At 45.1% G+C, this 24,552-nt stretch overlaps 1 protein-coding gene across 2 annotated transcripts in view; it reads right to left on the bottom strand.

Moving 5' to 3' along the window:
• LOC147890510 (pentatricopeptide repeat-containing protein CRR2, chloroplastic-like) overlaps positions 1-15,479 on the bottom strand; it is a 36,086-nt gene extending 20,607 nt beyond the window's left edge. For both annotated transcript variants that reach the window (XM_087390676.1, XM_087390678.1), the window contains exons 1-3: positions 14,896-15,479; positions 14,664-14,778; positions 12,403-14,539 (exon numbers count right to left, since the gene is read on the bottom strand). In XM_087390676.1, coding sequence (XP_087246802.1) covers positions 12,895-14,539; positions 14,664-14,764 — 1,746 coding nt within the window. In that variant the 5' untranslated portion in view covers positions 14,765-14,778; positions 14,896-15,479 and the 3' untranslated portion in view covers positions 12,403-12,894. The remainder of the gene's footprint in view (positions 1-12,402; positions 14,540-14,663; positions 14,779-14,895) is intronic.
• Positions 15,480-24,552: the final 9,073 nt, after the last annotated feature.

Raw genomic sequence — 24,552 nt, 5'->3', positions numbered from 1 at the left:
CTTGGATGTAGACCCTAGAACCTGAAAGCCTGGTGGCTGATCCACATATACCTCCTCCTTTAGGGTTCTATTCAAGCATGCTAACTTCACACGTGCAGCTGAAAGATAGGCCATCCATGATGGGCAGCCAAACGAAACCACAGTCCCTATCGTCACCATCCTGGCTATGGCAGCAAAGGTCTCGGCAAAAATTCAAGTCCCTTTGATTGTGTGTAACCTTTCACCACCAATCTTGCTTTGTACTTGTCTAAGCTCCCATCAGACTTTTCAGCTTATACACCCATTTGGTACAAATCACCTTCCACTTGGGAGGCTTGTCCACCAAATCCCAAGTGTGGTTCTTCAGAATGACATCCATTTCTACCTTCGTAGCATCCCACCATTCTAGAATATCCTTCACCTCCTTGAAGGATCTGGGCTCAACGAGCTGAGCCACCATCACATTGTTCAAGGAGGGAGTCTTCACATTACGTTGAAACCTCCACACTCCGGAACTGCTCTCGGGAATGTCTGTGACCCATGAGTCTTCTAAAGTCTTTAAATACAACTGAGGTAGCTTCTTCTCTGCAGGAGGTATCTGCGGAGCTGGTACTGGTTCATCCTGATGCTCCTCTTCCTTGGGTGTTTCAGTCTTCTCCACCTCTTTGATGGTCACCTTGGGTTGGAGTAGTGCCGGAAGTTCCTAATCCTCTTCAGTCTAGGGCTCTGTCTCTTCAAAGATCACGTCCCTGCTAATAAGGATCTACTTCTTCACCGGGTCGACGGTGGTAAGCCTTGGATTCTTCACTATACCCAGTAAAGATACATGATACATCTTTTGCTTTTGGAATCAAGCTTCGTTCTTTTGTCCTTATGCACATGAACAAACACATTAGAACCGAAAATCCTCAGATGAGATATCGTAGGTTTCTTACCATAGTAAGCTTCGTATGGAGTCATATTGTCAACAGCCTTGGTCTTGGTTCTGTTGAGGATGTGAACGGCAATGTTCACGGTAAGCTTTCAAGAGACTTCTCCCTTGCAGCATGGTTGACACTGTCTCTGTGACGATCCTATGCTTCCGCTCAGCAACTCCGTTCTGCTGAGATATGCGGGCTGTAGTAAGTTGCCCCTTGATCCCATGCTTCTTGCAGAAATCATTGAATTCGGTACTGTAGGCCATCTCCTGGTGGTTCTAGTGATGCCCTATAGGCCATGGTATGTGCCTTGTAGGCATAAATATAGGCACTTGTAGTGTTAGTGCCTTTTAGGCCACATAGGACACTTAGTCCTATGTGACACCTAGGACACTTAATCCTAGGTCTAGGTACTTGTACCTTGTACTCTTTTTTCCCATTATCCAAGTTTGACGTGACGGCTAAGACTTGTGCGACGCTTTGCTACCTGCACTCTCTCTCTCTCAATCGATCCTACAGTGGTATCAGAGCGGGGGTCTACACTTGTCTTCCAGCTCTCCTCAGCCTCCCGAGTCCTCCATTGCTCATTGGGAGTCTGCTCCTTTGCTGGTCGTCACTGCTTCAGCTTGTTCGCCGTATAGACTCATTGGACTTGTATCTTGCCTCCGGATTTGCATCTACTTCTTCATCCATACAGTCCGTACGACTGTACGGATGCCCCATACACACAGCCTGCACACAGGACGTACATCGTGACGTACACTGCACCTACGCAGTGCGTCGTACCTGATCCATACATCGTACTTTCGTCATACCTGGTCCATACATCGTACTTCCTCTGCACTGTGCTCAGCACATGTTCCGTACATCGTACTGCTTCCGTATAAGCATCGTACAGCCTCCGTACTGGCATCCATACAGTTCTGTTTACTCCAGGATTTGGTATAGCATTTAGCACGTGTTAAATTTCTTGCAGTATTTTTATTGTTTTTTTGACAGTTTTTACTGTCAAACCCTAAATTCCAACAGAAAAACTTAGGGCTTTTGACATCTGGACCTTCAACCTGTCAATACATTACTTTTGACAAGGTTGACAACTGAAATCCTTCCAAAAATTGAAGTTTTCAGTTAATTTCAGGTTCAGGACTGTCACATTGTGCCACGTCATCACTCATGTCAACAAAATTTGGGGCTTTTGTGTTGGGAGCTCAATTTCAACCGGTATTTGGGACAGTAACTCATATTTGCAAAACTTTCAGCAAAATTTGGGGCTTTTCTGCATTTGCCCTCTTTTTGGCCTATTTGCCCTCAATAAATTTGGGGCTTTTGCCAGATTTGCTGTCTTTGCAGTGAACATTGCCTGCCACAATCACATTTGGGTCAGATATACATTTGCCCTTTGATTTGGGTTGGGAATTTGCAGATATTTGCTGTCATTTTTGGACAGCCAGCTTTTTGCAGTGATAGCCTTGAGGCTTTTGGGTTTTCAGGTCTCTTTCAGGGTATCACATTTGCTATGGATGGGAACAATCAGGATCTATTTGGTGTTCTTCGTGAAGATGATAAGTTGGATGGCACCAACTATCCGATGTGGTCTTATCTCATGAAACATATTCTTGTTGCAAAGCATTTGTGGAATATTGTTTCTGGGGTTGATCTCAGGCCAGCCAATGTTGCAGTGGTTGCCTCTACTGCTGGTCCCTCTGCAGGGGGTACTCCTCCTGATGCCTCATCTTCTAGCACTCCTGCTACTACTCTTCCAACTCAGGAACAGACAAGATGGGATGCAAGAGATGCAAATGCACATTCATGTATTGCTTTATCATGCAAAAGAATCATTATTCCACACATCCGGTCTTGCAGGACAGCAAAGGATGCTTGGGATAAATTGGCTTCTCTCTATCAGATTCGCAATGAGGCACGTGTTGCATATTTGAGAAGGCAATTACAGGAAGTCAGCATGAATGAAGGTGACTCTATGGATGCAAACCTGACAAAGGTCAAGGACCTCATGGAACAACTTGCCAACATTGATGAGGTGGTGCCAAATTCACAGCTTGTCAGTACCACATTGAATGGACTGCCAGATACATATCAAGGGTTTGCTACAACCCTTCGATTAGTGGCCATGGGTAATCCAGACCACTATTCTTTTGATCAGCTAGTTACTTTGCTTTTGCAGGAAGAGCAAAGTAGAGCTAATAGACAAGCCATTATTCCTGATCATGCATTTGCTTCACAGCAGACAGGAAGAGGCAAGGCTTCCAAGCCTATGGGTAAGCCAAAATCTGCACATAGCAGCTGCAATTCCTCCCATGCATCTAAAAATACAGCAGATAAGTCAAAGAAGAAAAGATGCAACTATTGTCGCAAGCCTGGACATGACATTTCAGAATGCAGGAAGCGCATTGCTTCGGAGAAAAAGAAAGCAGGATTGACAGTTAATGCATCTCATGCTATTGAGTCCCATGAGCCAGAAGATGCTTCACATGCACATGCTCTTCAGGATGATTGGGCAGTATCTCAGCTCAACAGATTCATGCACATGCCCAGCTCATAGCATTGGCAGGCAGTGAAGAGAGTCTTCAAATATCTCAGAGGCACTCAGGATTCAGCCCTCTTCTATGGTGATCAGGGTTCACTTACCATGCATGCTTACACGGATAGTGATTGGGCAGGATGTTCCGACACCAGAGTGTCACATACTAGCAATTGTTTTTTGCTTGGCAATTCATGTATCTCTTGGCTCAGCAAGAAGCAACCAACAGTTGCCACATCTAGCTGTGAGGTTGAGTACGAGGCAGCTTTCACCTCTACAGTAGAGTGTGTTTGGCTTCAACACTTACTTATAGGTCTTGGTATTCGCCAGACATCCTCCACTATTGTCTACACTGACAGCCAGAGTGCTTTGGCCATTGCGCGTAACCCAGTGTTTCATGCGCGTACCAAGCATATTGAAGTTCACTATCATTATGTTCGGGAGCGGTTGTCAGTAGGAGACATAGAGTTGTCCTATCTTCCCACAGAGGACAACATAGCAAATATGTTTACAAAGGCACTTCCTCATCCCAAGTTCGAAGTCTTCCGACAGGCTTTACACTTGGTTCCCTTTGTTACATGATCTGACATCCCTTGTACATTCATAGGTGGCTATATCCTTTTGGATGAACATGTGCCACCATGACCAAAAAATACCAGGTATTCTAAGACGTTTCCAGAATACTTCAGCCCATCCCATGGAGGGGGGTTTGTAGGCCATCTCTTGGTGGTTCTAGTGATGCCCTATAGGCCATGGTATGTGCCTTGTAGGCATAAATATAGGCACTTATAGTGTTAGTGCCTTTTTGGCCACATAGGACACTTAGTCCTATGTGACACCTAGGACACTTAGTCCTAGGTCAAGGTACTTGTACCTTGTACTCTTTTTTCCCATTATCCAAGTTTGACGTGACGGCTAAGACTTGTGCAATGCTTTGCTACCTCCACTCTCTCTCTCTCAATCGATCCTATAGGTAGAAGTGAACTCCCCCCCTCTATCCGTGCGGAAGGCTTTGACTTCCTCCTCGGTCTCCTTTTCTACCTTGCCCTTCCATTCCTTGAATTTCTCATAAGCCTCAGATTTCTTGGCCAAGCAATACATCCAGGTCATACGACTGACATCATCCACAAATAACAAAGAATAGCGTGAGCCTACGAACAAATTTGTCAACATCGGGCCGCAAATGTCGGAGTGAACCAACTCCAGCGGCTTCTTGGCACACGATGAGGCCTCCTGTGGAAACTTGTCCCTTTGTTTCTTGCCCACCAAGCAAGCCCTACAAACACGATCATTGCCTGCAATCGATGGAGGTCCATCCACCATCTTAGACTTCAGCATCTCGATCAGAGTGCCATAGTTGACATGAACGAACCTCTCATGCCATAATTTGGATCTTCCATGGTCCCCATGTAATAACAAGGCTTTTGGACACCATGAGCCACTACCTGCCCATTCTCCTGGATGTGGCAGTGACTCTGCCATTGTCTAATAGTACCGACAAGTTGTGTTTGTCCATCTGACAGACAGACAGAAGATTCTTGGGTGAGTTACATAAAGTACACGGGATATCACCTTCTCATCTCTTGCAGTTGTGATGAATGGAATGCTACCAACATCCTTCACAAGGCATGTCCAATTATCCCTCACTATTACCTTGGAGTCAGGATGCGTACCTTCCATGGTCTTGAACCATTCCTTCTTGTTTGACAAGTGCTTTGAGCCTACACTGTCGACATACCAGCCTTCCTTGCCTTCACTCACTGCATAAGCTGAGCAGTACTCACTAATCAAGAAAAGTGCATTGGTAGTGGTGTTGGCTGAGTCAGTCTTTGGCTCCTCCTTGTTCTTGAAATCCCTCTTCCACTTTAGGTCTGCCTTCTTCTCCCGGCATTCCTTGGCTGAATGACCAAGCTTTTCGCAGTAGAAACATTTCATCTTCTTCTTCCTCTCTGTGTCCTCGATCTTGTTGGTTTTGGAATCCTTCGACTTGCCTTTGCCAGGCTTGTCCCTCGCCACAAGTGCTTTCTCGTTCGATTGGTTGAACAGTTTCTCCCAAGCCTCCTCCTACAACAGTGAAGGGCCAAGTTCTCTATACCTCACGCGGTGGGGTTTTCTCCCTCTACCTAAGCTTTGCTAGGAAGAAGAAACCAAAAGACACCACTTAAAATTCTCAAAGCATGATCAAGTAAACATCTCCACTCACGTATCAAAGGCATCTTCGTTCCACCGTGGTTCTCCGATGAGGATCTGCTCTAATACCACTGAGATGACTCCTTCCCTATGTCCGCTAGCAAGATCATATTCACAAATCCATGAACCACGACCTAGCTTACCAAGTATAGCAATGCTTCTAGTAGGAAGCCCTAACCAGGTATTGATTCGTGTCCTCAATATTGCACACCCTATGCCAATACATTGCCACAGTCCTCAATGCTTCTAGACCTCCTTCTAGATATAACAATTTAGTTACGATTAGTAATCCTAACCTCCAAACTCTACGCACTAGGGCCTCCCCTGACCCATATGTCAGTCACTACCTAACCAGGGATAGCTAGACATGTAATACCTCTGACAGAATGGCATGCTTATGGCAGTCAAATGTTGAGATTGACATCTCCAGGCCTCCACAGGGCGCACACCAGCTCCCACGCAGCAGGGCCGAAGCAGGGGGACAGAGGGGGTAGACCAGGCCGACCAGCCCCTGGCCGACCACGTCCTGGCCGACCAGCCCCTGGCCGACCAGCTGGTCGGCCCAGTTGGCTGACCGACCAAGCTGGTCGGTCTAGGCCAACTAGACCGACCCTCTGGCCTTCCCTATATAAGGGCCCTCCCCCTTCCTCATTTCACTCACCCACTACAGCAGCTCCTCAGGGCTCCAGTCATTGCCTGCTCCTGGCCGTCCCTACCTGAGCCCCTTAGCTGCCCTGTTGGCTGCCCACGCTCCCTCTGCAGATCCCTCATTCTTTCCCAGGCTCCTGCCTCCTCGCTTCAGGCTCCTCTAGCCTCCTCGTTCCCAGGCTCCTGCCTCCTTGCTTCAAGCTCCTCCAACCTCCGTGCTCTCACGCTGCAGCCTCCTTGTGCCCCTATCCTCTGCTTCAGTTCAGCCCCTTCTGTCTCTAGTGTTCTCTGTGTGATTCTGTAGCTTCAGTTTGCTTGCATCTTCCGCTGCCACTTTTAATATGGTATCAGAGCACCAGAATACTCTCTGATCTTGGAGCTCCTGTATTGATGAAGTTGAAGGAGCTTGTCCTCGTCGGCAACTCTCTTTCCCGCTGACTACAGAGCTCTCTTCTTCCCCTATATTTTTTTTTGCTGCCTTCCTCTTGTCGGCGGCCCCGTTCTAGATTTCGATCTGCTCACCAGCCCCGTTCTCTTCAGCCCCTGGTTGCTGTCCACTCCCTGGTTTCAGTCATGGCTGCTGAAACAAAGGATTCTGCTCCGGATCTTCGCGTTCCCCCTATGTCCAGCTTCTTTCAAGAGTCTGACAAGCCTGTACGCATCCCCACTCTTCCTACATTTCCAGATGCTCGGCAGTTAGATGGGACCAACTATTCCCTTTGGAAAATTCAGATGGCATCTGTATTGGAATCTTATGATCTTGCCGAGTTTGTTGATCCCGGGATCCCTCGTCCGTCTCCTGAGGAGGATCCACATGCTTCTCTTATCTGGGACAAATTGAATGCTCGTGTGCGCTCGTTCATCTTTCTCAATTGTCAACCAGGGGTTCTCAATCATATCAAGCACCTTACTTCTGCACGTGCTATTTGGGAATTCCCTGATGGCATGTACCTTCGCGTCACTCCCATGAAACGTATCTCCTTGGAAGTTCAGCTTCGTCGCCTCGATCCAGCTACTTCCCCTTCCATACGGGACCACATCAATAAAATGCAGAGCATGCATCAGGACATCCTCCATGCAGGCAAGGCTATCTCCTCCGAAGATATGGCTATTACTCTCTTATCTCATGTTATTACTGACAGTCGATACGCCGCATTCTATTCTTCTCTTATTACCTCTGGCCGCCTCAGCACCATTACTTGGGAGGAACTTGTCCCCATGATGATGGATCAGGAGGAACAGTTCATTAAATCCTCTGATGGTCCTTCTGAGGCTCTTGTGGCCCACCATCCCAAACCTCGATCCAAGAATGCTCCGTCCTCTGCCACTAACTCATCTTCTTCAGATCCCTCCAGTGACCGTCCTGCTCCCAAAGGTAATTGCAATCACTGTGGCACTCCTGGCCATTATTGGCGCAATTGTCCCTACCGCAAACACAAACGAGCTGACGCACCCATGGCCGCTGCGGCTGATGCTTCCCTTACCCCCACCCCTGCATTTGTTCACCTTGAGCTCTTGAATTCGGTACCCCTTCCTGCAGTAGAGTCATTGGCTCTCCATAGTTCCGATGCTCGTGAATGGATCGTTGATAGTGGGGCCTCTCGGCATATGACCCCCTCCTCCTCGCTGCTCCAGGATCTCACTCCTCATCCTGGTCGTGTCTGCATCGGCGACAAGCACTCTATTCCTGTTCATTCAGAGGGCTCTCTTGATATTATTCCTGATGGCAAAGGGGGTAAACACTCCTCTCGTGTTCTTTATGTTCCGTCTCTCGGCTTTCATCTCCTTTCGGTTCATCAGATTTGTCAAAACAATATGAAGGTCGAGTTTGAAGCGGCCTCTGTTACCATCCGCGATCGTGCTACAGGACAGCCGGTTTGGACCGGCCATTCTACCAATGGTATCTACAAGCTTGTCGCCCTTCCCTCCCTTACAGGCACCTCCCTTGGCGACCTTTGGCACTATCGGTTTGGTCATCTACACATTGATGCTCTCCATCGTGCATTCCGTGACCAGCTTGTCCTCGGCCTCCCTAACGTCGACACTCGCCAAGGTCTCTGTCCCTCTTGTATATTGGGCAAACAACATCGCGAGCCGTTCGCCCGTCATGCCTCTCGCCATGCCACCGTTCCGCTTGGTCTTGTTCACCTCGACCTATGTGGCCCTATGCAGGTTATGTCACTGGGGGGAGCCTCGTACTACATGCTCCTTGTTGATGACTTCAGTCGCTATTCTTGGATCTATTTTCTTTCCCACAAGGATGTGGCTTTCAGTCGTTTCCAGACCTGGCTGGCCCTGGTCGAGAAAGAATCCAACCACTCGCTCAAAATTCTTCGTGCTGATAAGGGTGGTGAGTTCACCTCTCTCGAGTTTGATCGGTTCTTGAGTAGTCATGGTGTCAAACGGGAATTTGCCAACACAGGTACCCCTTCTGATAATGGCGTGGTTGAACGTAAACATCGTACCGGCGTTGAAATGGCTCGGACAATGCTGACTCACAGTCAACTCCCTCAGTCCCTCTGGGCCGAGGCCATGATGACAGCAATCCATACTCTTAACCGCTCTCCGACATCAGCGGTTCCAAGCACGACCCCTTATCAGGCTTACTATGGATCTAAGCCCGATGTTTCCCATTTTCGGGTATTTGGCTGTGATGCTTATGTTCATATTCCTAAATCTGATCGTGGAAAGCTTGATCCTAAGTCCCACAAGCTCTTGTTCGTAGGCTACAACTCCGTCTCCACTGGATATCGCCTATATGATCCTCGCCGCCGCATTATCTCCGTGAGCAGGGATGTCCTTTTCGACGAGCAGGTCCTTCCGCCATCCTTCGACTCTCCTCCTGTTCTTGGAGATCCTTCCGATGCCCCGGAGCCCTCTATCCCTCCACCTGCCTCGTCCCCCGTTACATCACCTCCTATTCTCTCTCCTCCGCCTCCTTCTCCGGCTCCACCCTCGTCTGCTCCTCCCTTGGAACCCCGCTCGGTACGTGTTCCGCGATGGCTCATTGATACTCTCCGCTCCTCCAGTCTTGAGGATCCCTACTCCGAACCACACCCTGATGATGGGCCTCGTCGCTCTCATCGCCACCTCCCACCGTCCTCTTCTGATCCCCTCCATGTCAATTACGCCCTTATGTCTCGCATCCTCGCCACTCGCAAGCCCACTACCGTTCCTCAGGCTCTCGCCCAGCCTCATTGGAAACAGGCTATGGAAGCGGAAATTCATGCTCTTCTTCGGAACCATACCTAGGACCTTGTTCCTCTTCCCTCACACCGTTCCGTAATCGGTGTCCGGTGGATATTCAAAACAAAGTACGCCTCTGATGGTTCTGTCGACAAGTATAAAGCTCGGCTGGTGGCTAAAGGCTATGCCCAACGACCCGGCATCGACTATGGGGAGACCTTTGCACCTACCGCCCGGATGAGCACCATCCGAACGATCCTTGCTCTTGCGGCCCACCATCAGTGGCCCATTTTTCAAATGGACGTCAAATCTGCGTTTTTGAATGGTGATCTTCAAGAAGAGGTATATGTGGATCAGCCACCCGGCTTCATTGATTCTCGTTCTCCTTCCATAGTCTGTCGCCTTCGCAAGGCCCTCTACGGTCTCAAGCAAGCTCCTAGGGCCTGGAATCAGCGTATTGATACCTTCTTCTGCCGCCAAGGGCTACATCGCTCTCTGGCTGATCCCAATCTTTATCTCTTTCATGAAGGACAGCTTCATACCTTCATCATTCTTTATGTGGATGATCTGATTCTTACTGGGAGTCATACCAATCATATCCTTGCCATTAAAGTTGCTCTTCAAACTGAATTTGAGATGACGGATATGGGCCTCCTCCATTTTTTCTTGGGTCTTGAGATTTGGCAGACCAAGAGGGGGTATTTTGTCTCTCAGCAGCGCTATGTTCACGAGCTCCTCGAAACTTTCCACATGGCTGACTGTCGGCCCATCACTTCTCCCATGGATCCCAACTCTAAACTTTCTGCTTCTGGGTCCACTACTTATCCTGATGCCTCCCTCTACCGCCAGCTTGTTGGTTCTCTTATCTGGCTACTTAACACTCGACTGGATCTCGGCTTCTCTGTCGGCACCCTCAGTACCTTTATGCAAACCCCTTCGCTTTCTCATTGGCAGGCTGCTCGACGTCTCCTTCGCTATCTTCAGGGGACCTGTACTTTCGGGCTCCTATATACTGCCGGTGGCTCCTCTCCTTCCCCGCTCACTCTCCGAGGTTGGAGTGACTCTGATTGGGCTGGCGACCCCGATTCTCGCCGCTCTACCACGGGCTATGTTTTCTCCTTTGGCTCTGCGGCTATCTCCTGGTCCAGTAAACGACAACCCACGGTCGCCCTATCCTCCACCGAGGCTGAGTATCGTGCTATGTGTAGTGCCACCTGTGAGGCTGTGTGGCTTCGGCGCCTTCTTCTCGATTGTGGTTTTCAGCAACCCGCTCCTACCACACTTTTTTGTGACAATCAAAGCTGTATCGCCCTTGCTCGCAATCCGGTTTTCCATGCTCGGACAAAACACATCGAAATTCAGTACCACTACACTCGAGAGAAGGTTCTTGACGGTACCATTTTGCTCCTCTTCAGCACCACTACCGACAACGTCGCCGACATTTTTACCAAACCTGTTTCCTCTCCCCTTCTCCAGCATCATGCTAGCTCTCTGGGTCTTGTGCCACACCCTGGAGCTGAGAGGGGGTGTTGAGACTGACATCTCCAGGCCTCCACAGGGCGCACACCAGCTCCCACGCAGCAGGGCCGAAGCAAGGGGACAGAGGGGGTAGACCAGGCCGACCAGCCCCTGGCCGACCACGTCCTGGCCGACCAGCCCAGTTGGCTGACCGACCAAGCTGGTCGGTCTAGGCCAACTAGACCGACCCTCTGGCCTTCCCTATATAAGGGCCCTCCCCCTTCCTCATTTCACTCACCCACTCCAGCAGCTCCTCAGGGCTCCAGTCATTGCCTGCTCCTGACCGTCCCTACCTGAGCCCCTTAGCTGCCCTGTTGGCTGCCCACGCTCCCTCTGCAGATCCCTCATTCTTTCCCAGGCTCCTGCCTCCTCGCTTCAGGCTCCTCTAGCCTCCTTGTTCCCAGGCTCCTGCCTCCTTGCTTCAGGCTCCTCCAGCCTCCGTGCTCTCAGGCTGCAGCCTCCTTGTGCCCCTATCCTCTGCTTCAGTTCAGCCCCTTCTGCAGCTCCTGTTTCTCATCCTGTTCAGGACTCCTTGTATTTCAGTTGCTGCCCTGGTTTATGGGCTGAGTTACAGCAGATCTGTCTATGGCACATCTTGTTGTCTCTAGTGTCCTCTGTGTGATTCTGTAGCTTCAGTTTGCTTGCATCTTCCGCTGCCACTTTTAATATCAAAACCTCCTCGTCTCCAAGGTCTATTGGAGGACGTAGGTGTCTTCAGGGGGTGGTGGTCAGGTGGAAGAAGGGCTTGGTTAGGGGTGTCAAGCGAAAGATGGGAAGGCAATAACAGTATGTAGTGCAAGAGGGAAAGATGGGAAGGGCTTGGTTAGGGGTGTCAAGTGAAAGATGGGAAGGCAATAACGGTATGTAGTGCAAGAGGAGCATTTTGCGGACATTCGGGTCCTATAGCAATCAAGGCAATGGCAAGAGCAGTTGCCAGTCCTTCTGGATTCAAGATATGGGCCAATGAGCTTGCTCAGCAGCAAAGGAAACAAAGGACTCTACGAAGCACACAGCATAAAAATGTCAAGAAGAAAAGATGGGAAGGGTATGGGGATGCGATTGCCATATTTTACAAGGTCTCAAGATGGCTTACCCCTATCTTATCTTGTTGAGGATGGCTTAGTGGTATCCAAACAGGATAAGAAGAGTTGAGTTGACTCTGATATCTGGTTGATCGCATTTTCAGATATGGGAAGAGGAAAGGCTAACCACAGGTATATTGTTGCAGGAACCCTACTAGAATACATATAATCTCAAGGGAGACCTTCCACACCTAAGACCAGACTTGACATCCCATCCTGCGTTCAATGATCCTATCAAAGCCAAAACCTAAATAGCACAGTATTCATTACTTTTATTGAATTATAGTCCTTTCGAAGAAATAACCTGATTCTCTTGCGAATTGGGAGACAGAAGCATTCTTACTTGTAGAAGAGGAGACTGTATAAAAAATGAAAAGCCTTCACTTCATCTTTAGCCAAAACAGAGAAGTTTGAGTAGATGTGAGGCATTCTTCTTATATTAACCCCAGCAGCACATCACCTTTCAGTGCCCCTTGCTTGTCAATCAGATTAAATCACGTCCGAATCATTCTAAATCATTCACAAATTCATCTGGCAAGCACCGTATCCAGAAAGTCACGTTATCTTCCTCCCAGTTAGGGCATAAATATTATGACAGCCAACTGCTTGCATCCTGAGCTGTTGTCCTGTGCCCAGGATGTCGCAATTTTAGAGGCTGCATGCTGCTGCACCTCACCTTCTCAGCGCCTTGCACATCAATGCATCAGCTTGAGCTCCTGGACATAAAGTATTTCCACAGAGATCTCAACCCCATTTGCACTGGATCTGGCTAAGAAATGGATAAATGCACTTGGGCAGACATCTAAACCTGAAATTTGAAACCATCACCCATGTCTCAGAGTTCCCTGAGGGCACCTTCTTCACTCTCTGAGAGCACCTCGAACACTAACTCCAATTGTGGAACATATCCTATATCCTTCACCACCTTACCTAACCCATTTAACTTGGCATTAATTTCATCACTTGGCATGTAGTGCTTGCCAGCCACCATAAATTCATGTACCCTGTTGTTAATCTCAATCCAAGCCCACCCTGGTTTCTTGGGTGTGGCTGCACATCTTCTCAGCTCTTGCAATCGGTCAACGTCATTCCACATTTGAGCATCGGCATAGATCTTTATCATAAGCACATAACTTGTAGCATCAGTGGGATCCAATCGAACAACTTCCTTAAAGCACCTTCTTCCTAGCTCCATATTTCCATAGACTCTGCAACCAGTGAGCAAACACCTCCACCCAACGACATCTGGAAAGATTGGCATGGTTTGAAGTAAATATTCAGCCTCGTCTAAAGATCCCACTCGACCAAGCAGATCTACAATGCAATTATAGTGTTCAATGCTTGGTCTGATGCCATGGTCTTCTTTTATAGATTCAAAATACTTGTAGCCTTCCTCCAAATGGCCAGCATGGCTACAAGCATTCAGAACGCTTGTAAATATCATTTCATCTGGCTTTAAGCCTTGCTGCTGCATGTCCTCAAGACATTGTATTGCCAGCCTAAATTCACCATAACAGCCATACCCTGCAATCATTGTGCTCCATAGAACCAAATCTCGATTCCATAGTTTCCTAAACACTCTGCATGCCTCCTCTAGGCTTCCACATTTGACATACAAGTCAATAAGAGTGGTCCCAATGGCGACATCTGATTCAAAGCCATGTATAATTAGCTCATCGTGTACCAATCTGCCCTGCTTTATCGCTCCAGCAGTCTCACATGCTTTCAAGATGCATAGAAGCACAACTCTATCAGGTGATATGCAAAACTGTTTCATTTTTCCAAAAATGTCAAGTGCACGAAGGCCTTGCCCGTGCTGAGCATATCCTGTAATAATTACACTCCATGACACCACATCTTGATAAGGCAGTTCATCAAAAACTTTGCATGCTTCTTTTAGGCTGCTGCACTTGGCATACATGTCAAGAAGAGTATTGCCAAGTGCAACATCTAAGTCAAGCCCACTTCTGATCAGAATAGCATGTATTGCTCTTCCCTGCTCTAAGGCTCCTATGTTTGTGCAAGCTCTCAGGGTGAACAAAAATGTGACTTTGTCAGGTCTTGTACCCTCCTGCTGCATTTTCTTAAATAAGAAGAGAGCCCCATGACTTCTTCCAATATGGACATGTGCTGAAATGATTGCATTCCATGTATACACCGTCGGCTTTGCAACTTTGCAAAATGCCCTGTTTGCTTCTAGCAAGCTCCCGCATAGAGCAAACAAACGGATAATGTGGTCCCGAAAAACACCAATTGCATCAAGTCCACTCCTAATCATAAGGGCATACACCTGCCTGAAAGCCTTTAGGTCTTTCTGTTCAGTGCATCGTTGCAAAAGACAGTAAATAATATCCCTTGAAATAAAGAACCGCTGCTGATCCATAAGGTGTACGGCATAAAGTGCCTTCTCCAGCTGTTCCTCCTTACACAGCTTCATCAAAATTCTTTTGGGTCCAAAGTCTTCATCGCAAGCGTTGACCCTTTATAATGATGGCAACAATAATCGCCTAATATCATAAGGATGATGTCAAAGCATATGAACTGTTTGTAGAATTCATAGCTAAACAACAGCGAATAAGGTTCATGAGCGTGATAAAATCGCACCTGACAAAGCCACAGGTGGAATTTCTGTGCTCCAAAAGAGAGTATGGAAAATATTTTGTTTTCAAAGCCTCGGCCAAATGTGCTAAAGATTGCCTCAACATCACCCAATGCGGCCCTGAAAAGGACAAGTATTATTTTTCACACGGATCATACCGTCTCGTCTTAAAAACAGCTAACCTTTAGAACAGCGGAAACCTAAGTCATGTACTTTCAAGGGGAATAGATAACTTGCCTTGAAAGCCAATTAAGGTATCTCTGACAGCCCATATTCTTTGCCCCTCCTGTTAGGAATGAGATGACAAGGTCTTGCTTTTACCATTGAGGTCGTAAGAAATGAAGACGTTACCCTTTCACTACTAAACCATTATAATCTAAGGTCCCTTTTATCTCCTTTTCCACGCACAGACTGAAAGTGCTCATGAGTACACTTGATACGCTTCCTTAAAAACCCACAAATGTTTATGCCCAAACTTTTCAGTATCAGTTTATTGGTGTTTTCTCACAATGTAGCCGACAACTCAAGGGCCTCTGCTCTTAGTGGAAGAGGTGAGTTGGGGACGACGCTCAATTGTCAAGCACTTCCTCCAACTCAAGCCAGCTTAGGTGCCCGGGTGAGCTACTTACACATCCCGACAAGTCACAACAACTACCAGCGACTCTCAAGCAAGCTATGCACACAAGTAGATTGTGGCACACAACAAGCCTAAATGAGAGATCAAACAAGCAAAATGTGGGTAAAATAATAAGATGAAGGAACTCCGGCACTAAGTAGAATGCTGGCATGGTGTACTCATGGTTGCTCGGTGGAGGAATTTTCAAAGACGAGTAGCCTGACCCGTCTACGACGGGTTGGAGACCCGCTCTGCTGGGTCTCAAGGTGGGATCTTTAATTTCAAAAGAGAAATTCTGAAGTTCCAACACTGGAACCGCTTGGCTTGGCTCACTCAGTGTAATTTTGTCCAACAGCTTTCCTAAAACCCCCTCTCTGATTTCATACATAAAATTTTGCAAGATTAAGTGCATAAAATTCATGAATTTGTTTGAATTAAACATGTTTGTATGCATATCCCCTCCTTGCTTTCATATATGGAATTTTGCAAGATTACGTGCGTAATGCATTGTATGCCAATGTAGTGCTAGATTGTAACACAATCAATCTTGGTCTATGGGGATACATTAGTTTGAGTATAAATAAATAGAATTCATGAATTTTTTTGAAATAAACGTGTTTGAGTATAAATAAATAGAATTTATGAATTTGTTTGAGTATAACCGTATATGTGCATGCTTCAATAAACACAACAAAAGAAGATTTACTTAAAATTAGCATACCTAACAAAATATACGCTCTATAAAAGAGTACTACAAAATCTTACAAATTCATATATCTACATACAGAGTGTCTATATCAGCTCCCCTAAGAAAACAGACTACGTCTATGTCCCACCCCACGCACCACCACACGCGCGCGGCGTCGACCTACGCAAGGCAAAAAGATCATTTAAGAATTATAATCATTAAATCAAGGAAAATTTAGAATTGTGTCTTAATAATACTTAACACATTAATTAGAATGCTTACGCTGGCGCACAGGAGTGTGTATGTGGTACATAAATGCATATACAAAGTCTCCGTTCGCCCCTCGATAAAATACATCTGTTCCCATCGGCTCCAGGTACCCAATGAAGCGCACATAGATGGTCTGGGGACTATTATTCCCAGCAAGACGCTGAGAACTCACGGCAAAATATCCAAGATTGAGACGTTCCACCCCATCATACGCTGGACCGAGGAGATTCATTGCAAAACTTGAGTCGGGAACCGCCCTAAAGGAAAATAATATCATGTTTATTCACTTATATATGTAACCTAAGTAGCTTTCACCTTTATGAAAAAAACAAAATAAAAAAAAATATAGGTTATCTACCCAATAAAGCTCTCCAACTCCAAGATGTCAACCAATAGCTGGGCGCGCACCCCAGCTCTCCAACCATCGGGATCTGTATATTCCTAAAGGTAAATGACTATACTATTAAATAAGTCAACTTAGCAACTGACTACTACACAATTATGTACCTGCTACCTGTACAGTTCTCTCGGTGGTAAATGTAAATGACGCTGCCATCCTATCATATCATATTACAATAACAATACATATCATATTACAGTAACAATAGATGTGTCAACGTTTATATAGAGAAGAAATTAAAAGGCTTCACCAAGCCACAAATTAAAAAGAACATTAGTTATAGTACATTTGATAATCCATAATTTGAAGAAAAAATAACAATGTGTGAACCCATAAAACTCACAAAAATCATACATTGTCAAAATTCTAGAGACGACATTGTTTGAATGGAATATGGAATGAGCTCATGAAAATTATACAAAAATAGTCATCACCAATTTTTAATCCACACTTCAAAGGCTTACAATTGATAGACCTTTGATCGCCTAAAAGAACACAACGATACAAAAAAGACTGTGAAAATTTGTCACCCACCAAAGTCTGAAGAGGCTTTCAAAGAGCATTGGCATACTGCTAGGTTCTTCTTGATGCCAATTGTAAAACCTCTTTGTATACAACATTTGTGGTACAACTCATTTCAGCATCCTCATCACTAACCCGATCCACACTCTCTGGAAGGAATACTTTGACTGCATTTGATGATCGGACACGCGAGAAAGCCACGTATAATTGCCCGTGACTAAACACCGGTGTCGCCAAGTATAAGCCTAGGATAGACATTGTTTGGCCCTGTGCCTTGTTTATCGTCATGCCAAATGCTAGCCGAACAGGAAATTGTCTTCTTCTCATATCAAATGGAAGTTTCAAGTTACTGGGAATGAAAGTTACTCTTGGAATGAACATCCTATCTCCAGCATTGGTACCAGTGATAATCTCAACTTCCAATACCTTCGTGTGGAACTCTTTGCATATCAGTCGAGTCCCATTGCATAATCCCTGTCGAGGATTTAGATTGCGCAACAAAATGAGGGGAGCATTTTGTTTAAAAACCAGCCGATGAGGTGGGTATCCACCACCAAGATCGAGCGTGTTAAGATACTCTACTGCATACAAAAAAGAATCTCCACATGAGCTCTCTACTGAGTCTGCACTTAGATACTCCTTTTCCTCGCCGGGCATTGCCTTTAGTGCAGTAGCATTGATTGCATCAACTTCAAGGTTTCGAGGTGCGAGAATAGCGCGGTCTCGAAAATACGATGCATAATCCACAACCCTTGCAAGTCCTGTATACACCCACTCAATCAGACCTTCCATAGAGTTTGTCCTTAAAAGCATCTTTGATGGGATTGCAACAGTGTCTTCTCTTATACGCCTGCTAGTTCCATTTCCAATATCTAACACCCATTGTATGAATTCCTGCTCTATTGAATTATCACCTTCCTGAATAACCCGCATATTCTGTACCAGCTTCAATACCTTGATGCATCTCCAAATCCTTGAGTGGCACAATGTAGAATTGACAATATCTTCTCGTCTTGCCTTGGGAATAACTGGCAAGACCTGCCTAAAATCCCCCCCTAACAACACCACCTTTCCACCAAACAGTTGGTCATTTGACATGATATCTTGCAGCGTCCTATCCAGTGCCTCAAATGCGAATCGATGAGTCATAGGTGCCTCATCCCATATTATCAACTTTGCTATCTTCAGAACATCTGCAAGATGACTGTTAACCTTTATATTGCAACTGCTGGTAGCATCCAAATCCAGTGGTATCTTGAACCGCGAGTGTGCTATGCGTCCATTACTTAGTAACAACGCTGCAATCCCAGAAGAAGCGCATGCTAAAGCGACATGCCCCTCCCCACGCAACCTAGAAAGCAAACAATTGTATAGGAAAGTCTTTCCAGATCCTCCTGGACCATCAAGAAAAAACATCGCACCAACATTTGCATAGACCGCTGTCAGAATCTGATCGAAGGCCGTCCGTTGACAATGATTTAAGGTACTTTCCATCTGTTGACCAAGTCGTGCCTCACTCTCAAAATCAAACATTCTTTCTTCTTGCAATAGAGAATTTGTAGCTGCCAATACACATGATCTATCCAAGGTAGGCAATCCATCAAACTCTACCAACCTTCTCCCATGTTGTTGGAGAATATGCTCCAAGTGCCATAGAGCCTCCTTCCGTGCCAATCCACGACGGTCAACCATACTTGATTCGAATGCATGGAAGAAATCATCCGATAGATCGTCTGAGAATCTTTCCCACAAAATTCCTGGAGATGTTGGCTCACAAAAAATCAAAATTGCAACAAAAAGGTGCCTCAACTGTGTGCTATTTTGATGTAAAACGGCCTCTTGCATGCAGATAAACCATTCCTCATCACTTTCCAATAACCCTCTAGCTATACATGCTGCCTTGAAAGTAGGGTAAACTTGCCCATCAAAAGTGCGCAAGTCATCAAAACACTTACAACCCTTGCAAACGTTAAGTAGCATACGCATGAAATATAATTCACCAGCAGATGGAGAAATGTTATACATCCGACCAATGCTATTGCCCTGCCTTCTTCTAGACCACTTTTTATTGGATTTGTTCCAAACCATCTCGCATGGAAAGTCACTGTAAAGCAAATTATCTGCATCATGTTGCAATCGGTTGTAAGTGAACCATTCCGTGAGGCTGGTCTTTCTGTTCTGTTCCCTATCCACCACATTGTGCAAATCATCATCATCTCTGAATATCACATTATTCAACATCGGAAGATGGACTTGCAACCTTTGTACATCTGGCTTTTCATCATGCATATCATACTCATAAATGCGCCAGCATGCTTCTGATGCTGATACATAACGTGAATCTAGGTAATAGTTTATCTCATCAATTCCACAATCAACTGGGTTGTGTAGTTGTCCTTGTCCTTCCACACGATTTATCTGCATCCTGACGGTTGCTCTGTCATGTCCCTTATACACGTATTTATATAAATACTTGACTGCAGTAATTGTGGAACAAATTTCAACGTTGATATGTGCCTTGTACTTCATAGAGAGGAAAGGATTGAATGGCACAATCCAACGATTATCCACTATACCCTCTTTCACCCGTATCTTTCTACCATCATCTCGACGCATGTAGATAGGGTAACCATCGTTACCCACCACAGTAGACTGAGAGAAGGGACGTGGATAGTGACGACTACATTTGCCATCAAACATGCAAGGAGCAGAGACATTAAGTACACCACATGGGCCATGAACATTGCATTGTGCAATAATCTCATGCAACTCAGGGAAAAGGGTTTTATCTGGAACTTCTGCACATACCAATTGATCATAGTGACCAACCTGAGTAGGTTTGAATGCACCTTCCAAAATCAATAGTATGTGTGAGTGCGGAAGACCTCTCTTTTGAAACTCAATCACACATACGTACCCAGCAACTTTTCCAAACAAATCATGCTTTATAATTGACTGCATCAGATCCTTGTGTTTTTGATAAAATACACGGGTTGTCAAATCCGGGCGATCTTGTGCTCTTTGACCTGGCAACAATCCTTCAGATATTTCTGACCATTTTGGGTTGCAGGTGAAGGTAATAAACAAATCTGGTTTACCCTTTTTTCTCACAATGGCCATTGCATCCTGGTATAACTGGCACATATACCGCGGTCCTCCTATAAAAGAGGATGGCAATACAACTCTACGTCCGACAGCGTTGCCCAATACATTATGGACCGCATCAGCTGCGTTTAGCATGTCCATCAATCCTTGATAAACTTCTGCACATAAAGAAGATTGATTGTTACGTATCCACACCAATCTGGACTCTTCCATACTACTATATGCATCAACAATATATTGTTGCAATAATCTCCCCCCTTGTAGAAGGCACGCACTTGTATCAGGCCTTACCTGCAGACGGTACGCATAATACTGTCTCTGTGTCACACAATTTTTCCTTTGTACATCATGTAATGATACGTGAGTAGGAACATCTCTATAAGGAATATATAAATGCCATCCATCCTCCCCTCGGGGAAATAGAAGAACATACATGAGAGACATGTATGATCGATGCAAATTTGATATTCTGGTTATCAATCCATTGCGTCTTAAAAACTGGATGTCTCGATTCCCAACATCAGAATCATCCCCTTGCCTTGGCATGATAGCGGCAACCTCGCTAGCTATTGGGACCAAGTATTGTCTTGAGGTTGACCGGCTCTCACAAATTACCATCTTCAAGTTTGCATGTGGATTTCTTCTCAATACTTCCCCCACAGCAACCAGTGCATTGGCATACGGATTGCATTCATGCATCATCCTTTGCAACAATTCCAAAATGCCAAGATTCAAACCAGGCATCCCATCCAAACGGTTTTGCAACTCATGATCTGTATCATGGACATATAATTGTGCAAACCGTGGAAGCTCCTGTCTAGACTCATCAGGTAGCAAACTCCCGACACGATGGTACACTGTGCCATGAATCCGAAAATTATGTATACCCCTATTCCCAGAAAACATTTGATCAACTTGGGCTCCCAATGAGGCAAACGCCATGACACTATTATAGGCTCTTATATTATCCTTAAATGATCTGCTTCTAGCGTCACTTCCATGAAGTAGAACTTTTAAAATCTCTGGTGGATCTTCCAATGGCAACAATGACACACGGCCAACTTTACAACAATACTTTCCCACAACCCGATGCATACTTCTGGTCTCTTGCTTCCACAATTGAGCATGACAAAAACTGCATATGCAGTCCATACCTCCAAGTGAATGAACAACAGGACTATTGAAAACCAATGGATACAAAGATGGGTGCCCTATGTCATCCCTTAATGGAAATCGATGCAAGATAGATAGGATCCCCCTAGACCCTAAACATGCATTCCTATTGCTGCCAACAACATGCTCTCGTGCCCTTGACTGCCCATAATCTCTAACTGCATCCAATTGAATTGTTGTACCTATTACTGGAGCATCTATTGTATTTCTTCCCCCAACAACACAATGCTGCACATTCGGTGCACCATCGGGGCAAAAGGTAGATTCTGCTGGCTCTAGAAAGTGAGAATCCATGCTTGCATGTGGCTGCACTCTCACACTTCTAATTGCAGTACAAAAAACATTCCCTTCTCTAAGACTATCAGCAAACTCCGTACTCATACATTCCATAGTTGTACTTGTACTTTGCTTTTTGAGCATTGTTCTCTGCCTAGCAACATTGCGACGTGCCTTACGTGTTGAACGCAATAAACTTCTCTTATCAAGAGAAGTTAAATTATCTACATTCCATTGTACATCATTATGTCCCTGCATTTGATTATGTTGTCTGCAATGAACAACCTCTACAATTGGCTCCATGTGTCTAAAACCTTGTTTTTTCAACATTGTTCTCTGTCTGGCAATACTGCGACGTGCCGTGCGTGTTGAATCCCATAATTTTCTCCTATGACAACTTGTTTCTTTTGCCATTGTCTGTTTATGAACATAACTATATATATCTTATTCTCTCTCTCTCTCTCTCTCTCTCTCTCTCTCTCTCTCTCTCTCTCTCTCTCTATATATATATATATATAAGGTTTGGGATTTATGGCATATAAGGCAAAGGATTAAATTGTCAATCAAATAAATGGAGTGTACATGGACTCATTTGGTAGAAGTAATGATGCATGCCAAATGGAGTCAACTAATAGAAATATTCATGCATGCTAAATGGAATGCTTGACAATGCAAAATGCAAAAATAGCCTATAACTTCCTATTGTAATTTCGTAGCATGAAGCTTTCACCTTTTCGCTTAAGATATGCATCCATGAAACATATGTAGGTGTAAATGCTTTATGGGCATGAGTGCATGCACATGAGTGCATAATTGCATGCATATATGTGTAAATTCATGCAAACATATGTATGGAAAGACTCAATGCCATGTATGTAGATGCAACCTAAAGAATATGATGATCAGACATTCTTGTAACATGTATTCTAGTAAATAAAAAGATTGGGAACTAAGATGAACAACATAAGGGTGTGAGTACATGAACATGAGTGATATATGTAGGTAAGTTGTGTGTATGTATGTATCTACATGCATGACATACGCTAATATCATAATTAAATATGTACTCAAAAAGAGAGTGCATTAAATAAATGTATCTGAAGGACTTAGATCATTCAAGGTTACTCACATATATTTCACTCATCGAACTTTCTTCCTTACCTTCCATGACATATAACGATACTCCATCAATTGTAGCTCACAGATATCCATGTATTTCTATTTACATTAATTTGACTTACATTGCCACATATATCAAATAAAGATAAGAAAGCTCAAAAAATTTTATTATTGCAATTGAAAACCAAATACATAAGTTTTGTGTCATAGGCACAAAAGGCTATCCTACTAAATAACTTAAGATTGACCCCAGTATGCAAATAACATAGAAGAACTTTGCGATCCTTTACAAAAAGCAATATAGAAGTCCCAAAACCATCTCAATTTTCATGATCTGTAATGCGCTCCAACTTACGGCTCATCCTTGTCATCAAGGCTGTTAGCCTCTTCAAACCAATTTTGAATGTTGACACCTCGGTGCACAACAGATCAACTTGCTCTTTTAGCTTGTCAACTTGCAACCTACATCCTCTATCACATACTACTGAGCCTTCTTCACCCCCCCCTAAAAGTTGTCGTACATACTGGTTCGTGTCATTTACATTATTCTCAATATGAGCAATCCTCTCAATGAGAGTTTCAGAGGATGCACCCCTACCCTCTGTTACCACTCCATCATTTTCAGCATGGACTTCTCTCCATAAGGATGTTAGATATCTTGTATTCATAGCATTCACATCACCATTATGCTCGCATACATTTTGAATGGACTTCAAAGGACGCGTAATAGAGAGACCATATTGCCTTGAAGATGACAGACACTTCCTTGCATACTTTGTTGCACGGGTGGAAGGTCCCTCCCCTCTAAGACGTTTCATTATAGCAAAAGTGCGATGTTCATGGATGGACTTAATAGTAACACCATTTTGTTTGGCGAAGCACTTAGCTGTCTGATTTGTCCCACCACTGGAAGCCCTCGCTCTTGCCGCTCGTTTCATTGCACGAAGGCTTCGTCGTTCACGAAAAGATGACACGACAATGTCAGAAATCGTAGAACTCTCTGCCCTTGCAACTTGTTGCATTGCACACACACTTCATCGTTCACAAAAGGACGGCACCACAATGCCAGAAATTTCCTCTTCAATGCGGGGAACAATGGCAGAAGTCATCCTTGCAAACTGCGGCCGAAACAAAATAGAAAAACGTTTTTAGGGATGTATATTGACTCAGTTGTCAAACTACATTAGACTCAAGGCTTTAAAGATTGAGACAAATCCTATACATCTATCAAAGCCTCCTACATTGGATCCTTAATTGATACTGAACTCCCTATTGAAGAAGGGCATCTCCTTTAAGCTATGATGCAAGCTACACCGTTTTTCAAACGCTTCTTCTACCTCCCATCCTCATCTACAGGGACATTCCCAAGGTCTACATGCCCCCCAACAACGTCCTTCTCCCTCTCACCCCTCTCGACATCCCATTTGGCAACCCAAACTTGCTCTTTGAGCAACATCATGGCTTTCTCATCAACGGCCGCAAACAAACTTTTCAACCCTACTACCTTCCCCACGAATCATCATGCACCAAGTCTAATTACCAACACTGCCTAAAATTTATGGAACGCCCACCACCATTGGCTTTGGACACATTTCTATCTATTCCTAGACATCTATTAAAGTCTCCTATATTGGATGCTTAATTAATGCTGAACTCCCTGTTGAAGAATCCTCATCTCCTTTAAGCTATGATGCAAGCTATATCGATTTACAAACGCTTCTTCTA

Source organism: Dipteris shenzhenensis, chromosome 19 (genome assembly GCF_047967505.1).
Source record: "Dipteris shenzhenensis isolate YYH24624 ecotype China chromosome 19, Dip_SZ_1.0, whole genome shotgun sequence".
Taxonomy (NCBI): Eukaryota; Viridiplantae; Streptophyta; class Polypodiopsida; order Gleicheniales; family Dipteridaceae; genus Dipteris; species Dipteris shenzhenensis.
The sequence above is the reverse complement of the archived record's forward strand: the minus strand, read 5'-3'. Positions and strand labels throughout refer to the sequence as shown.